Raw genomic sequence first — 19,420 nt, forward strand, 5'->3', positions numbered from 1 at the left:
TAGTCGCGAGCCAACTACGACCGAAACGGCTCAAACGGGAGTTTCGAGTCCGACACCTATGTTAGGCATATGTGTTTCACAGTCGTCAGGCAACGAACATTCCCTTTGTCACGTTACGTTGCAGCAGCATCGTCAAATGTGTTGGCACAGCTCAAATATTTAATGGGCCGTAAATTATCCCGAACACATTGTTAAAGTGGCACAGAAGTCATTTTTAACACCCAGTTTTCTTCCTATAAAACTGTTAAGTAGGCCAGTAAGATACACCATGCGAAGTCATTTACACCACACAGTCATGATCACAGCAGAAATTGAATTTAAAATACGTCGCAAGAAGCGACCGTGCGCAACGGTGGTGAAGAGCAGTACCAGCCTGTGATCTGCCTGGAACCTCGCGCTGACGCTATAAGGAGAACGCTCGCTCTTTGGCCTAGAGAAATGTTGCCTGCTACGCCGCTGTCGTGTGCTACTCGGCTGTTCGGGGTTCTGATAAAGCCTTTCTCGTTGCTCGGTAATGCTTCGGTCACTCCTTCTATCCCCAATTCTCCGGGAGAACTGGCAAAACAGGTTTACGGCGGCAAAGGGACAAGGCGCTGACCCCCACTGACCGGCGGACCAGAACGAGTTCTCCTTATACCGTATCAGTGACATGGCATCCTACCTCCTCATCCTCGTTATAGCTGGAGTAGGGAGTTAAGGGTGAACGCGCGGAGCTATGTTTATGTGAGTTTTTTTTTTTTCTGGGAAAGAAATTGCACACATCAAAACCTTTTACGCTATTCGGTATAATGACGCACACACTTTCATCAGATGTCTTAAGCTGAATTTTTTTTTTGGATGGCCCTCTTTACTCCTTTAAATGTTTGCTGAAGAGAATACATGCGCTTAGGGAATTTTTATACGATAAATCCTTCGGGGTTAAAGTGCGCGATCTTGCAACCACGTACGGTTCAAACCCCCTCCTCATTGCACATCCACGTTCCTCCTCTCCTCCCCTCCTCCTTGCTCCTCTCAATTCTTGTCTTCTGTTAACGGTATTGACGCGTGTTATCAGTGCCTCCCTACATTGAGTTTGTAAGCGACTTTCACCAAGGAGCGTAGGCCAATCCTGGTAGCACTGCGGTTCACGGTGGTGTCATAAGGCCCAAGCGATGGCATGCTCAAGGTTTTCCAATGATACTCCTTTACGTAGGGGTGAAGGAGCCAGGACGAACAAATGTGCAAGCGTACAATTCTTCAAACAGGGTAGGTGTCACGTGAGACGCTTAGCACGTATTTTTCTCTTCAAAAACAGTAAAATTGTGGGTAGTTTGGGAAGCATGCTCTGTTGCAACGTTGGTGGTCTTCGTGTATGCGGTGAAGTCACCCTGGGAAAATGGCAAATGGGTACTAACACACCCAACTCCATGTGCAATTGCCCACTGTGCATCGTCGCCACGTGAACAAGGTCGGTAGGTTCTGTACGTCGTCTATACTTGGCCACGAACAAAAAAAAAGTTCACTTGCGAATGTAAAACTTCGGTCGTGCTTTCACAAACATCTTTTCGGTGCAAAAAAAGAAAAAGACGAAGCGAGAATAAGCCGTTTGATAGTCCCTTTAGCAGTAGACTATACGCGTTAATATAAGAATGAGTCAGCAAGCACTGTATACAATGAAAAGAGGAAGTAATTGAAAATATTTGCCAGCTGGTAGGACACGGACGCATATCTTCTATATTGACGTGGATTCCTCCATTGGTTCAGGGCTCTACAAATTGAGCTAAGCTAACACAACTCCTCAACCCCCTTCCAAGGTTGCGTCATTTGCATGGACAAACACAACCACACACTCACTCGTTCCACTTTCACTCTTGCATGTTTTCTCACACACGCACACATTCATACGACACGACGACGCAAGCGGCATCTGTTGAACACGACGGGTATTGACATATGAAACGTGGTGAAATAAACCTATGAATGCGTGCGTAAGCGAGAAAACATGTAAGAGTGAAAGTGAAATGAGTGAGCGAGTGGATGTGCTTGTCCCTTCAAATCACACAGCCTTGGAAGTCGTGAGGTGCTAACTCGACTGCTAACACAGAAGGTGTAGGTTCGAGTCCTACAGCTGGCTGACGTTTCAGAGGGTCCTAGGCAGTTGATACTCGTGTGTGGTGGTGTTGTTTCTTCTGTGTTCCAGGCTCAGAGCATCCATTTTCATCTCACTCTGTACAGACAGAACTTCCCAAAGGTACGCTCAGAGATCCTTCTATCGCCGTCGAAAGTTGATAGCTGTGATTTACGCTTTGCACTGGGTCACTTTACAACTCACAACATTACAAGCTTAAAACAACCATTAAACAAGCATTAAAGTGACTGTTGTATCCGTCGCGGTTAGACTCACTAAATAAGGGTACAGAATATCGCTTTCCCTTTCCTTGCAGAAGCCGCCGTTCAGTGTCCGCGATTGGGCCGGTCGTGCCACGTGGTAGTAGTAGGAGGTCTTGTCCAGGCAACTTGGGGTCCAGTTAGCTCCATGGTTGTCTGGTTCGAACCCCACAGCGTCTGGGACACCGTCGCGTGTGTGCAGGGCGCGGCGCCTGTGCGGAGGGTTGTCCGCGCGCTTATCGGCGAGGGGAGGGCTGCGTGCGCGTTTGCCCTCTCACATTTTTCGACCTGGGCCAACTTCTTTCATCAATTTTCAATCTGCGCCGACTTTTTTCGCGACTTTTTCCCATGCGCGACAGGCAGCGCTCGGGTGGAGGGCACAACACAAGGGCATACACAAAAGTACAAGTGAAAATATATTTATTAAAGTCATTAGTCTCGAGAATTATGACTCTGTGTGAAGGAGAAAAACTTAGCCAAAAATCTGATGCAATAGCATTGAAGGGCTATCACAATTTTTCTTTATTAGTGATAATTACGCAAGTTTTCATTTAAGCAGAAGGGGTAGCACATTTTAATCAAAGAAGATATTTTTAATCAATACGATTACAATCACAATTAAAAGTTTTATTATAAAAAGTCTAACATGACCACCATAGTGGAGTTTTAATTACAAAGTTCTGATATGTAACTTCAAGAACAATAGCTGGACCGACTTCTCTAGCGATTTTTTTTTCAGCGTGTGGTGGGCGGTGCGCAGGTGAGGGGCTGTCCGTGCGTTTACCAGCGGGCTGAAGAGCTGAGCGTACACTTATGATTGTACACACTGGGCTGACTTCTTTGGCTATTTTTCAGTCTGAGCCGAATTCGTTCGCATTTTTTTTTCATGCGGCGCGCAAGTAGGGACATGCACACTGACAACATCGGGCCACATTTTTGGCGATTTTTTCACCCTGGGACGACTTCCTTCGCAATGTTTTTCCCGCTACAGCAGGTGTGCAGTAGGCGATTTACATGCAAAGGATAGCCATACAAAAAAGTACAAGTGAAAATATATTTATTAAAGTCATTAGTGTCAGGAATTATGTTATGACTCCTTGTGAAGAAGAAAAACTCAGCCAAAAAATCTGATGCAATAGCATTGAAGGGGTATTTTATTAGTGATAATCACGTAAGTTTTCAATTAAGCAGAAGGAGTAGCATATTTTTAATAAAAGAAGATATTTTTAATCGATACGATTACTATTAAATTAAAAGTTTTATTATAAAAAGTCTAACATGACCCCATAGCGGAGTTTTAATTACATAGTTCTAATATGTAACTTCATGCGCAACAGCTAATATTCCATTATGATACATTTAATCGACGAATATATTTTTAATCAATATAATTACAATGAAAATTAAAAGTTTTATTAAAAGTCTAACATGACCACCATAGTGGAGCTTTAATTACAAGTGCCGATAGATGTATCTGAACAGCAGAGAACCTGGAAGACCATGGACACGAACACAAGAGGAAATAAAATGTATAACACTACATTGGTTAATCAAAACAACAGAGGAGGAGACTATCATTTAACTATCATAAAATCATCCTCGTGACTTCCCCATACAATTTTCGTTCTATGAGACACTACAAACCTTACTTTGTTTTATGAATTCAACACAGAAAATATATTAAAAAATGAACTTCAACACATAGCACGCTCCTAGCCAACAATCAGCTCTAATAATATCTGCCCTGATTTGTTGAAGACGGGAGGCGTACACCTGACAGTTATGAACATTTTCGAGCGCAATAGGGACGATTATTACAACATTACACAATTAATCAATTTCTTAATAAGTAAACAGCATAGACATACGGAAATAATGAGAAAAACTATCAATAGAGAGCCAAAACTTATCATACATAACCTATATATATCATAACCTATCAAACATAAACAACAGACACATGCAGGAAAATAAATGAAAAATAATCTATCAAAACGATCAACATGCACGGATGAATGGCAGAGAAACACTTTAAACGGCACATGTTGAGTAATTTAATACAGCACAGAGCTCACGCTGAATAGCAGAGAAACAATCTAAACGGCGCATCTGCCAATATGTAAACAACAGACAGGAAAATATTACTGAAGAAGATCAACAGCTAATAGAGAGCCAAAATACAACACGTAAACAAGAGGTACACAAAGGATAAATAGTTGAAGAACAATCTAACAAAACAAGAAACATGCACGGATGAATAGCAGAGAAACACTCTAAACGGTGCATCTACCAACGGTAAACAACATACAGGAAAGTAATTGAAAAATAATCAATCAAAACGATAAACATGCACGGATGAATAGCAGAGAAACGCTTTGAACGATGCATCTGCCAACATGTAAACAACACACCGGAGAATAATAGCGAAACAAACTATCAAACATTACAATTTGAAATAATATATCTTTTGAACTATCATAAAATCAACCTTGCGAGCTAACAATATAGAATTTTCATCCTACTCAGGCACTATAAACATTACCTTGACAGAGCTATCCAAAACACGCACCACATCTATGCTTTACACAGTACAACAAGACTCGAGACCCGGCGGGGTCACTCTCTCCCTCTATGCAGCCCGGTGGGGTCACTCTCTCCATCTATACAGCCCAAAGCATGGAACCTGTTGTCAATCTGTGGGGGTGGGGAAATCCCCTCTCTTTTTCACATTCTTTTCTCCAAAAGAAATATTCTTAGGTTCGGTGTACAGAGACGAATTTTTTTATTGATCGCAAATAGACATTGGAATTATTCGGCTCTCAAGAACACAATAAGAATTCTATCAAAAAACAATAGAACGCAAAAATCTAAGAATAGACTTTCTAAGCAAACGAGAAAATGTTATCGGTGCAAACAATACTCAACGAGAAACGTTTCAGATCAGACACAACTATTAGGCAATCATTATTCTCAAATCACAAAATATCAATCGAGTGAAAGTCAAGTTTATTCAGTGATAGAAACAATACTAATTCGAAAACGAGAACAAATTTAATTACATATTTTTTATGATAACTTTGCAATACATGCAGAAGCCACAATCAACTCATCTGAAATGTAAATTATAGTGTTTGCTACAGCGGAAATCAACGCACACAACATTCCAAACTAATAGAATATTTTTATTAATATCAATCGAGTGATCATCTGAAACATAGTCAAAGCAGTAATTAATTTTGGCAAACATTTTCCTAACCACGCAGCGCAAATATACATCACAGAAACACGTATTTTTCATTCTGGACCCACTAGTGGAAACGAAGTGAGAGAGGGAAGCTGAGTTCCCGTACACTTTCGTTAAGGTTACGCCCGCAGGGAGTAGGGGAATCGAGCAATAGTCTTGGTATACAAAGCCATAAACCGACTCCAGCAAGTCAAGTTAGGGAAGGAGGGGCTCTAGCGCTGTCTTGTACATAGAATCATTGAAAGCAAACGTTTTTTTCCTTACACATCACATCTATTTTGTAAATTGAATTTCATAATTCTCACGGCAGGTGGAACATTCTAAACGCGATAATAAATTTTTAATAAATAAAATTACCACCAATATGATTTAATTAAATGTCGAGGCGCACTACAAAACAGAACAGACAATTGCTATACATTGAAGAGATGGACGGATTTTGTACTCGTTACCATACATCATGGAGGACCTGATGAAAAGCTGCTTCGAAAAGGAGGAGCCGCGAAACGATTCATTTATCGCTGCATTTCAATACGTCCTAGACATGGTCGTATTCGGAGATATGGCACAAATTATGGAATTCAAGATGCGAGAACTTGTATGCCGAATCTACAATAGTTATAAAAATATTTGCACGTCATCATCGGAAGGACCACTTGGGTTGATGATGGAGTTTTTGAGGTTTGCTAACGAAGAATTGAAATACACTAGACCAAACGTAATTGTAATCATTGCAATGGGTATTGCGTTAATCAAGAAAGCAATTAGATCAAATTATCATATACAAGCAGTCTATATCGCACGATTCATTACGATTTGTTGAAATTACACCTAACGGTTGAAATGGAAAGTACATAAAAAAATCTTATCACGTGATATATTCCACTAGAGCCTCTACACATTTATTTTATTCTACCAGTCAAGGATGTCGAATGAACAGAAGTTCAATATTGTCGTGCAAGGTCTGATGTATCATCACTTATTGAAACTCAACAAACATATCAATTGTGGTGGGCCACCGGATGATTTTCATCTAATACTCTCTTGTACGCCATTCAATAATCTTCATACAAAGAAAGGAAGCATCAATAAGAGACTGTGCAAGTTCGTCGCAAAAAGTGCAAGTTGTTGAAGCAATACAAACACGGCGACAACATATCACCTGCGTTAATCAGCGCTGGATTCAAGCGCCCAATAATCAGAATAAATTACTTGATGTCTTCGGAATTCATCAATCAAGACAACAAACGAAAACTTCGGAGTTTGGAATAGAACTGTAATTTATCAAAATAAACAAGTGTATAATTGAAATAATAATTGCATTCTTTATCATCATTGTAATGTATTCTACACAGCGCAATGAAAACAGCTTATGACTAGATTGAAGATTGCTAAGGAGACACTACATACAAGGATCTTCGCACGGAATCAGCGCTGGCAATCAAAGAGATTTTTACACGACCACACTCTATACAACACCGACACCCGAAGGAAAGAATTGTAGAAGAATCGATAATAGAAATTTAGAGGCATGTTACATCAATCTTTGTTTACAAAGAGGATCACTAATATTTTGCGATAGCTTATTTTACGAATTAAATTGCATAGTGTATATATTTTCTTAGACTATTGGACAGTTGACAATACTATATTGAAAGGAATCTATTATCAAACGACGCGATGCAAGTGATGGACATGCATGATGCGCTAGCGGAGTCTACAATTCTAATCATCATAACATGCGGCACACAATTCCAATAAGGTTTTGGGAGAATTAAATCACGCAACTGTCATCAGAAATGTTTAACCAATGAAGATGTGCACTATCCATAAGATATGTAATTATATAAGTAAATATTCCTTTTGCAAACTTAACCAAAGCAGCACACATAAACGTAGCTCCAATTCACAGGACGCACCCGAGTTTTTTCATTGGCCATACTGAAAAACTATGAGTCTACTCACTATGTCACGGCATATGAGGCACTACAAATGGGAAGGACATATATTAATTTAGAAGATTTTAGATCATAATGAAACAAAACGCAAACTCCAACACCAAAAGGTTCTTGTTTAAATTTTCAAAGTCAAAACTGTATACTCTTTCTTACAATTTTTTAATAATAGATTAAAAAGCTGTCTATACAGTCACACATTGTATACAATATATTTGTTTGTACATTAATTGCTAAAATTTATCAGATCACATTCGAGAGCAGTGGTGACTATCGGTAAGTGTTTAATTAAAATTCGAACTGTCATCCGCGTCGTCGAATGCGTTTCGGCAACACGCCGGGCCGCATTTCCCCAATGCCGTACCCGAAACCGAACGCGATTCTGTGCCCGATGCGTTAACGCGGTACCGCACACGAGCGTGTTGCTTTCTTCCGGAAACGGGTTCGACGACTCGGATGACCATTTCGTTCGAAAAATATTCGTAACTTTTACTATCCGCGTCATGGAGAATTCACATTACGTTATAGAGTATATAGAAAATATCACTCGATTAAATTCTTTGACATCGTGAAAGAGTTCTTAAAACCTTCGCGTATCAAAGTGAGCCAGCTAAAGCTGCGAAATTACACTTTCTACAACTCAGTTCGTAAATTACGGCAGCAGTTCAAATTTTAATTAAACACTTCCGATAGTCACCACTGCTCTCGAATGTGATCTGATAAATTTTAGCAATTAATGTACAAACAAATATATTGTATACAATGTGTGACTATACACAGTAAACTTTTTTACACTTTTTTGGTGTAAATGGCTTGTCCCATGGCGCACACCTTTTTGGTGTTGCCTTTACACTCAAATGACGGGTGTTTTCTAATACACATTTTCGTTAAGTGTATTCCTGGTAAAACACTGTTGTAATCGGTGTATAAAAACAAAAACACCCTTAAAATGAGAGTATTCTATTGAAAACACCATTTATGATGGAATTATTTGTTCGCAAATATTCCCTCGCAAATAGTGTAATAGGAGCTTCCGTGGCAGCATACCGACACCACTGGCCGAGACATGCAGTTCGACGCTCTTGCTTCTATGGCAAGCAGCACCGCGAACACCGTAGACTTCCAGCCGTGGTTCCATCGTAGAACCTAAACCCGGAGCGCAATGCGTCGCAGGCACGCCTCGTTAGCTTGGTAACACTGTGGGACCAACCTGAGTGCAGAGGCATAAAGAGACATAGGGCGCCCTCAGTAAGCCTATATGGCGTGTCGGATGGATCATATACTGAAATACAATTTGTTGGGGCACATTCGTTACATGTGGTGGGGCGGGAAACGTTTGTAGCGGTGGCGGGAATGTGTTTTTGCAATTAACACTCACGCATGCAACGAGTCAAAGATATAAGCTAAATTTCTAACATCCCTCCCTGTCAAATACTGTGTTTTTAACTCAGGTTATCGTCTATAATGTGATTACTTGCTGAGGCGGAGCTGTGGAAACCAGCATAGTTTTTTCTCTCACGAAATAAAACACAATTTTTAACACCATACACCCAATTCAAAGTGGGTGTAAAAAAGGTGAATTTGGCGGAAAACACCTGTTTCAACACCCTACTTTACACCCTTAATGATCCACATTGGATAAAACGTGGTGTATGTCGATATCACACCTTTAGTAATGCACTTTTTGCACTCTTTGTGGAATAGAAAAGGGTGTTTTTATAAGAGTACACCTTGTTTGAGCAAATAAAGGTTTAAAATGATTTACTGTGTATAGACAGCTTTTTAATCTATATATTAAAAATTGTAGAAAGAGTTACAGTTTGACTTTGAAAATTTAACAAGAACCTTTTGGTGTTGGAGTTTGCATTTTGTTTCATTATGATCTAAAATCTTCTAAAATTAATATATGTCCTTCCATTTGTAGTGCCACATATGCCTCATATGGACTCATAGTTTTTCAGTATGGCTAATGAAAAAACTCGGGTGCGTCCTGTGAATTGGAGCTACGTTTATGTGTGCTGCTTTGGTTAAGTTTGCAAAAGGAATATTTACTTATTATAATTACATATCTTACGGATAGTGCACATCTTCATTGGTTAAACATTTCTGATGACAGTTGCGTGATTCGATTCTCCCAAAACCTTATTGGAATTGTGTGCCGCATGTTATGATGATTAGAATTGTAGTCTCCGCTAGCGCATCATGCATGTCCATCACTTGCATCGCGTCATTTGATAATAGATTCCTTTCAATATAGTATTGTCAACTGTCCAATAGTCTAAGAAAATATATACACTATGCAATTTAATTCGTAAAATAAGCTATCGCAAAATATTAGTGATCCTCTTTGTAAACAAAGATAGATGTAACATGCCTCTAAATTTATATTATCGATTCTTCTACAATTCTTTCCTTCGGGTGTCGGTGTTGTATAGAGTGTGGCCGTGTAAAAATCTCTTTGATTGCCAGCGCTGATTCCGTGCGAAGATCCTTGTATGTTGTGTCTCCTTAGCAATCTTCAATCTAGTCATAAGCTGTTTTCATTGCGCTGTGTAGAATATATTACAATGATGACAAAGAATACAATTATTATTTCAATTATACACTTGTTTATTTTGATAAATTACAGTTCTATTCCAAACTCCGAAGTTTTCGTTTGTTGTCTTGATTGATAAATTCCGAAGACATCAAGTAATTTATTCTGATTATTGGGCGCTTGAATCCAGCGTTGATTAACGCAGGTGATATGTTGTCGCCGTGTTTGTATTGCTTCAACAACTTGCACTTTGTTGCGACGAACTTGCACAGTCTCTTATTGATGCTTCCTTTCTTTGTATGAAGATTCTTGAATGGCGTACAAGAGAGTATTAGATGAAAATCATCCGGTGGCCCACCACAATTGATATGTTTGTTGAGTTTCAATAAGTGATGATACATCAGACCTTGCACGACAATATTGAACTTCTGTTCATTCGACATCCTTGACTGGTAGAATAAAATAAATGTGTAGAGGCTCTAGTGGAATATATCACGTGATAAGATTTTTTTATGTACTTTCCATTTCAACCGTTAGGTGTAATTTCAACAAATCCGTAATGAATCGTGCGATATAGACTGCTTGTATATGATAATTTGATCTGATTGCTTTCTTGATTAATGCAATACCCATTGCAATGATTACAATTACGTTTGGTCTAGTGTATTTCAATTCTTCGTTAGTAAAACCTCAAAAACTCCATCATCAACCCAAGTGGTCCTTCCGATGATGACGTGCAAATATTTTTATAACTATTGTAGATTCGGCATACAAGTTCTCGCATCTTGAATTCCATAATTTGTGCCATATCTCCGAATACGACCATGTCTAGGACGTATTGAAATGCAGCGATAAATGAATCGTTTCGCGACTCCTCCTTTTCGAAGCAGCTTTTTATCAGGTCCTCCCATGACGTATGGTAACGAGTACAAAATCCGTCCATCTCTTCAATGTATAGCAATTGTCTGTTCTGTTTTGTAGTGCGCCTCGACATTTAATTAAATCATATTGGTGGTAATTTTATTTATTAAAAATTTATTATCGCGTTTAGAATGTTCCACCTGCCGTGAGAATTATGAAATTCAATTTACAAAATAGATGTGATGTGTAAGGAAAAAACGTTTGCTTTCAATGATTCTATGTACAAGACAGCGCTAGAGCCCCTCCTTCCCTAACTTGACTTGCTGGAGTCGGTTTATGGCTTTGTATACCAAGACTATTCCTGGATTCCCCTACTCCCTGCGGGCGTAACCTTAACGAAAGTGTACGGGAACTCAGCTTCCCTCTCTCACTTCGTTTCCACTAGTGGGTCCTGAATGAAAAATACGTGTTTCTGTGATGTATATTTGCGCTGCGTGGTTAGGAAAATGTTTGCCTAAATTAATTACTGCTTTGACTATGTTTCAGATGATCACTCGATTGATATTAATAAAAATATTCTATTAGTTTGGAATGTTGTGTGCGTTGATTTCCGCTGTAGCAAACACTATAATGTACATTTCAGATGAGTTGATTGTGGCTTCTGCATGTATTGCAAAGTTATCATAAAAATATGTAATTAAATTTGTTTCTCGTTTTCGAATTAGTATTGTTTCTATCACTGAATAAACTTGACTTTCACTCGATTGATATTTTGTGATTTGAGAATAATGATTGCCTAATAGTTGTGTCTGATCTGAAACGTTTCTCGTTGAGTATTGTTTGCACCGATAACATTTTCTCGTTTGCTTAGAAAGTCTATTCTTAGATTTTTGCGTTCTATTGTTTTTTGATAGAATTCTTATTGTGTTCTTGAGAGTCGAATAATTCCAATGTCTATTTGCGATCAATAAAAAAATTCGTCTCTGTACACCGAACCTAAGAATATTTCCTTTTGGAGAAAAGAATGTGAAAAAGAGAGGGATTTCCCCACCCCCACAGATTGACAACAGGTTCCATGCTTTGGGCTGTATAGATGGAGAGAGTGACCCCACCGGGCTGCATAGAGGGAGAGAGTGACCCCGCCGGGTCTCGAGTCTTGTTGTACTGTGTAAAGCATAGATGTGGTGCGTGTTTTGGATAGCTCTGTCAAGGTAATGTTTATAGTGCCTGAGTAGGATGAAAATTCTATATTGTTAGCTCGCAAGGTTGATTTTATGATAGTTCAAAAGATATATTATTTCAAATTGTAATGTTTGATAGTTTGTTTCGCTATTATTTTCCGGTGTGTTGTTTACATGTTGGCAGATGCATCGTTCAAAGCGTTTCTCTGCTATTCATCCGTGCATGTTTATCGTTTTGATTGATTATTTTTCAATTACTTTCCTGCATGTTGTTTACCGTTGGTAGATGCACCGTTTAGAGTGTTTCTCTGCTATTCATCCGTGCATGTTTCTTGTTTTGTTAGATTGTTCTTCAACTATTTATCCTTTGTGTACCTCTTGTTTACGTGTTGGATTTTGGCTCTCTATTAGCTGTTGATCTTGTTTCAGTAATATTTTCCTGTCTGTTGTTTACATGTTGGCAGATGCGCCGTTTAGATTGTTTCTCTGCTATTCAGCGTGAGCTCTGTGCTGTATTAAATTATTCATCATGTGCCGTTTAAAGTGTTTCTCTGCCATTCATCCGTGCATGTTGATCGTTTTGATAGATTATTTTTCATTTATTTTCCTGCATGTGTCTGTTGTTTATGTTTGATAGGTTATGATATATATAGGTTATGTATGATAAGTTTTGGCTCTATTGATCGTTTTTCTCATTATTTCCGTATGTCTATGCTGTTTACTTATTAAGAAATTGATTAATTGTGTAATGTTGGAATAATCGTCCCATTGCGCTCGAAAATGTTCATAACTGTCAGGTGTACGCCTCCCGTCTTCAACAAATCAGGGCAGATATTATTAGAGCTGATTGTTGGCTAGGAGCGTGCTATGTGTTGAAGTTCATTTTTTAATATATTTTCTGTGTTGAATTCATAAAAAAGTAAGGTTTGTAGTGTCTCATAGAATGAAAATTGTATGGGGAAGTCACGAGGATGATTTTATGATAGTTAAATGATAGTCTCCTCCTCTGTTGTTTTGATTAACCAATGTAGTGTTATACATTTTATTTCCTCTTGTGTTCGTGTCCCATGGTCTTCCAGGTTCTCTGCTGTTCACATACATCTATCGGTACTTGTAATTAAAGCTCCACGATGGTGGTCATGTTAGACTTTTAATAAAACTTTTAATTTTCATTGTAATTATATTGATTAAAAATGTATTCATCGATTAAATGTATCATAATGGAATATTAGCTGTTGCGCATGAAGTTACATACTAGAACTATGTAATTAAAACTCCGTTATGGTGGTCATGTTAGACTTTTTATAATAAAACTTTTAATTTAATAGTAATCGTATCGATTAAAAATATCTTCTTTTATTAAAAATATGCTACTCCTTCTGCTTAATTGAAAACTTGCGTGATTATCACTAATAAAATACCCCTTCAATGCTATTGCATCAGATTTTTTGGCTGAGTTTTTCTTCTTCACACGGAGTCATAACATAATTCCTGACACTAATGAATATATTTTCACTTGTACTTTTGTGTATGGCTATCCTTTGCATGTAAATCGCCTACTGCACACCTGCTGTAGCGGGGAAAAAATTGCGAATGAAGTCGTCCCAGGGTGAAAAAATCGCCAAAGATGTGGCCCGATGTTGTCAGTGTGCATGTCCCTACTTGCGCCCCGCATGAAAAAAAAATGCGAACGAATTCGGCTCAGACTAAAAAATAGCCAAAGAAGTCAGCCCAGTATGTACGATCATAAGTGTACGCTCAGCTCTTCAGCCCGCTGGTAAACACACGGACAGCCCCTCACCTGCGCACCGCCCACCACACGCTGAAAAAAAAAATCGCTAGAGAAGTCGGTCCAGCTATTGTTCTTGAAGTTACATATCAGAACTTTGTAATTAAAACTCCACTATGGTGGTTATGTTAGACTTTTTATAATAAAACTTTTAATTTTGATTGTAATGTATCGATTGAAAAATATCTTCTTTGATTAAAATGTGCTACCCCTTCTGCTTAAATGAAAACTTGCGTAATTATCACTAATAAAGAAAAATTGTGATAGCCCTTCAATGCTATTGCATCAGATTTTTGGCTAAGTTTTTCTCCTTCACACAGAGTCATAATTCTCGAGACTAATGACTTTAATAAATATATTTTCACTTGTACTTTTGTGCATGGCTATCCTTTGCATGTGAAGAGCCTACTGCACACCCGTTGTAGCGGGGAAAAATTACGATTGAAATCGACACAGATTGAAAAATGACGAAAGAACTCGGCCTAGTCTGAAAAATGTGAGCGAGTAAGCGCTCACGCAACCCTCCGGCCACGCTCCGCCCACCGCAGCAGCCCTCCACCCGAGCGCTGCCTGTCGCGCACGGGAAAAAGTCGCGAAAAAAGTCGGCGCAGATTGAAAAATGATGAAAGAAGTTGGCCGAGGCCGAAAAATGAGAGGGCAAACGCGCACGCAGCCCTCCCCTCGCCGATAAGCGCGCGGACAACCCTCCGCACAGGCACCGCGCTCTCCGCACACGCGACAGTGTCCCAGACGCTGTGGGGTTCGAACCAGACACCCATGGAGCTAACTGAACCCCAAGTTGACTGGACAAGACCTCCTACTACTCGTGATTTCTCTTTCTAAGAACGCATCATCCACGTTCAGTACCTTCCATCCAAAACCTGTTACCTCTGTTGCGAACTGGCTTGAGAGCGCGCAGTTCTACTGCGGAGAAGGGGAAGATTGGCGTCCCATGGCTAGGCGACGAGGTCGCTCCGGACCCAAGATGGCGGTCTTGCTCGCCGACGTGGCTCTGTGTCGCTACTCTGCTGTCTATTTAGTGACTCTAGTCGCGGTCGATTCCGAAAAATTAGCGCTCTTTTACTCATCGTTCATTACCGACGATAACCCTGAAAGTCACACGCAAATTTCTGGAATAGTTCCTGTGCAGTTTTATGTGATGCATAGTAAGAGCAGACGGCAGTTGTTGAGAGTATGCCGGAATTCCCTTTCTGGAAATTGGAGAAAACATCACACTGCTAAAACCAATCAGCCCTTTGGGCGGACGTGTCTACACAGTAAACGTTTTACAGTTTTTGGTGTAAATGGCTTGTCCCATGGCGCACAACTTTTTGGTGTTGCCTTTACACCCGAATGAAGGTTATTGTCTGAAGCACACTCTAAAGGGACTATGAAATTTCCCGAACCCCCATACTTTTTTTCGATGGAAATTGTTCTTCCCGCAGAGAAACTAACATGCCACAAGAGATAAACTGATGTTCTGAGGCTGGAACAACATAGAAGGGACAGATACAAACAAAGCCTCAATTTGCCTAAGGAATCAACGATGAAAGATGAAAGTCACTGAAAAGGTTAGCCAGCTGTAGGGATCGGCTAACCTTTTCAGCTGGCTAACCTTTTCAGTGACTTTCATCTTTCATCGTTGATGCCACAAATTTTTCCGGACGAAATCGCTCCACTCTGCGAGGAGCGCGCGCTGGAAATGTCTCTTCCACGTTCCTCCTCTCCCGCACATATTTCCCTGTCGATGGTGTAACTGTACGGACCGCACTTCGGTTCCCCGTTACGTCACCGGTGTTGCACAATGGCAAGTACTGCCGCGAGCTCGCGCTGTGGCTGCCGCCACTGCCGAAATCTGCCGATCGCGCGAAAGCTGCTGTCATGGAGATTTCCACTCCCGATGAACGCATACGCGGGATCCTACGGCGCATGCTCCTGGCGGGATTCCTCGGCTCGGCAACACGTCACGATGACGTGTTGCTGAGCCGGCCGTGGTCGCGTCAAGTTGCCTGTTGTATCTCCGCTCGGCAGCTCCCCACGGCGCGGCGCCAGCTGTCCTCCCTTCGCCGCTGCGTTTAAATTCGCTCCCGAGAAATGCGCTCGCGCGACGAAAGTAAAATTTCGGTTTAGACTCAGAAAAATGTCTTCTTTCAAACGAAACGAAGAAAAAAGTCGTTTTATAGTCCCTTCAATTAGGTGTCTTCCTCATAAAACCCTCTTATAATGGGTGTTTAACAACAAAAACACTGGTAAAGGGGGGGGGGGTATTCTATTGAGAATACCTTTCAGGATGGAATTGTTTCGTGGCAAATATTGCCTCACAAATGGTTAGTGTAATACAAGCTCCAACGACAGCATACAAACACATACAGTTAGATGTTTTTGAGTCTACGGCAACCACCACCTTGAACACGGCAGACTTCCAGCCGTGGTTTCATCGTACAACCTAACCCGGAGCGCAATGCGTCACAGGCACGGCTTGTTAGGTACCGTAGGCGTGAGTGCCGTAGCTTGAAGGGACTTGGTCACCTTCGGTAGCCTCTATTGACGTATCGGATGGATCATAGACTGATATACAATTTGTTTGGGGCACGTTCGTTAAGTGTAGCAGAGGAAAACGTCTGTAACGGTGACGGAAATTAGTCTTTGCAATTAAAACGTACGCCTGCAACGAGTCAAGGATACCATTTAAATTCCTGATATCCTTTTCTGCTAAATACTGTGTTTTTAACTCAAGTTATCGTTTGTAATGTCATTAACTGCTGAGTGGAGCTGCGAAACCAGTATAATTTTCTTTTGACCAATTAAACCGCCGTTTTAAAAACCATATTCCCAGTTCAAATAGGGTGTGAGAAAGCGTATTGGACGTAAACACCTCTTTGAACACCTCGCTTTACACACATGGGAAAAAAGGTGGTGTATGTCGATATTGCACCTTTAGTAATGCTCTTTTTACACCATTTGCTAAGTTTGCGGGATAGAAAGGGTGTTTCTATGATACTATGATTTACTCGTACGTAAAATTATTTACACTGTAACGAAGCAGCAGCTTGAGGGGCGTTTGGCCAGTGGCCGGAAGCTCAGCGGAAAGCGCCGCTTGCAAAAGAACGCCGTCACTGGCGGAAATACGCGGAAGCGCTGCTTCAGATTCCTTGCTCCTGATTGGCCTTGAGAATATTGATGTAAGTGTTCTTCACGCTGATTGGGTGATAATCAGTCGATTGCTGAGAGAGGTGTCCAGTCGTGCTAGTACGCGCCTCTTTGCTGTTGCTCGTGTCGTCTACAACGGCTGCCCTCGCAGAAGCTGGAGAGTAGTTTGGATGGTTTTGAATGCTTTAAAGGGACGGTCTCGTACAGGTCGAGCGATTCCGAAACTTAGCTGAAATTATATTCAAGAGTGCTACAGAAACACAGTCGCGAAGTTTCAACCAGAACAACGAAGTGGTTTTCGAGAAGTTTGAAGAAATATGTCGTGACAGCAGACGACGGAAGTTGCAGCTGGATTCAACTCCCTCTCATGCAACGTCATATGTCACGTGGTTATGGGATTTATGGTGGCAGGTCGCCCATTGTGCGACCGAAGCACAATGCACAATACAGTCGGAGGTGTAAGCGGTTTGCGCTTGGAAGTTGTCACGTGCGACGTCGTAATGCCTGACAGCAAACTTAGCGATACTGAAGGTTCCTTGTCACTAAGCGGTGAAAATAAGCTCATCGGCGCCGACCGATTGAATAACGGGGACGTCGATGAACCTTTAGCTGCTGACCTTTTGCCACAACAACGTGGTTACCAAGTGGAAGTAGTGGATGATCCGAAATCGATTGAAGGGTAAGACTCACCCATAAAAGCGCACTTTTTGCGTATATATGTTTCTCCTGATCGTGACACCATTCTAAATTGCACAAACATTGCAGGTGTGTGTGTATAGCCACTGCTCGCCAATACCAGGATGTGTTTTGCGCACAATCCGGAACCTGTTTCGATCCGTCACGTACACATGGCGTTCTATTCTCCTGAAAGGTGTTGTAAGGTTTCTTTTTGTTGCGCAGCTTTTTATTTGCATATAAAAATGTGTGTTTCATGGTACGTTATGCAAAATTTCAGACTTGAGCATTTCGTCATATGTATCACAACTTGGATAGTCTTCTGTAGGAAGCTGCTCTCTCTATTCATTCGCGCAAGCGGCAGGAGGTTGTCAACGTGATAAGTGAAGGCTTTCCATTCATGTCTTTACACCTGGAGCAAATGACAAAATCAAGGATAAGCTGATCTACGTCAACGTCTTCAATTACCCCTGACCTATGAAAAAAAAAGCCCTTTTCAGGGTCATTCCACATGTCTGCATCGATGACCATGTTTCTGCATCGAATAAGCCCTTATCATCATTGATAATTACAATACTTCATATCAAAAATACCTAGACGTGCATTACGAATGTGCAAGATGCAACTGCCATATTTTAGCTAATGTTATGGCGGTGTGTTCATGAGACCATACTGGCTCAGATTTTTATTGTGTCAGGGGTTGCACACTAAGATGTCCAGCACATTGAATATAAAAGATTTGGAAATGTTTAAAAACTTTCAAAGATACCTAGACGTCTATGACAAATTTGTAAGACCGAACAGCGATTTGCAACTTGTCGACATGTCTGCCTTATTGTTGCTCATGTTACACCGGTCTGTTCATGAGCCCATAAATTGGCTCAGATTTTGATTCGATATCAGCGGTTGCACACTAACATGTCCAGCACGTTTAATATGAAAGATGTGGAAATGTTTAAAAAATGTCAAAAATACCTAGACGTGCACGACAAATTTGTAAGACGGAACAGCGGTTTGCAACTTGTCGACATGTCGTCAGTCTTATTTGTGCTCATGCTACACCGGTGTGTTCATGAGCCAATACTGGCTGAGATTTTGATTCAATATTGGGTTGCACACTACCATGTCCAGCACGTTCAATATGAAAGTTTTTTGGAAATGTTAACAAATATCAAAAATATCTAGATGTGCACGACAAATTTGTAAGATGGAACAGCGGTTCGCAACTTGTCGACATGTCGTCGGTCTTATTTTTGCTCATATTACACAGGTGTGTTCATGAGCCCATACTGGCTCATATTTTGATTCAATATTGGGTTGCACACTACCATGTCCAGCACGTTGAATATGGAAGTTGTGGAAATGTTTAACAAATATCAAAAATATCTAGATGTGCACGACAAATTTGTAAGATGGAACAGCGGTTCGCAACTTGTCGACATGTCGTCAGTCTTATTTTTGTTCATATTACACCGGTGTGTTCATGAGCCCATACTGTCTCAGATGTTGATTCGATATCAGGGGTTGCACACTGACATGTCCAGCACGTTGAATATGAAAGATGTGGAAATGTTTACAAAATATCAAAAATACCTAGATGTGAATGACAAATGTGCAAGATGGAGCAGGAGTTTGCAACTTGTCGACATCGTCGTTTTGCTG

The 19,420-nt window shown here is 40.6% G+C and overlaps 1 protein-coding gene across 1 annotated transcript in view; it reads right to left on the reverse strand.

Moving 5' to 3' along the window:
• Nucleotides 1-19,351: 19,351 nt before the first annotated feature.
• Nucleotides 19,352-19,420, reverse strand: part of LOC135371545 (baculoviral IAP repeat-containing protein 2-like) — a 23,334-nt gene continuing 23,265 nt past the window's right edge. The window contains exon 6 of the mRNA XM_064605536.1: nt 19,352-19,417. Coding sequence (XP_064461606.1) covers nt 19,352-19,417 — 66 coding nt within the window. The remainder of the gene's footprint in view (nt 19,418-19,420) is intronic.

This window comes from Ornithodoros turicata, unplaced genomic scaffold (assembly GCF_037126465.1).
Source record: "Ornithodoros turicata isolate Travis unplaced genomic scaffold, ASM3712646v1 Chromosome110, whole genome shotgun sequence".
Taxonomy (NCBI): domain Eukaryota; kingdom Metazoa; phylum Arthropoda; class Arachnida; order Ixodida; family Argasidae; genus Ornithodoros; species Ornithodoros turicata.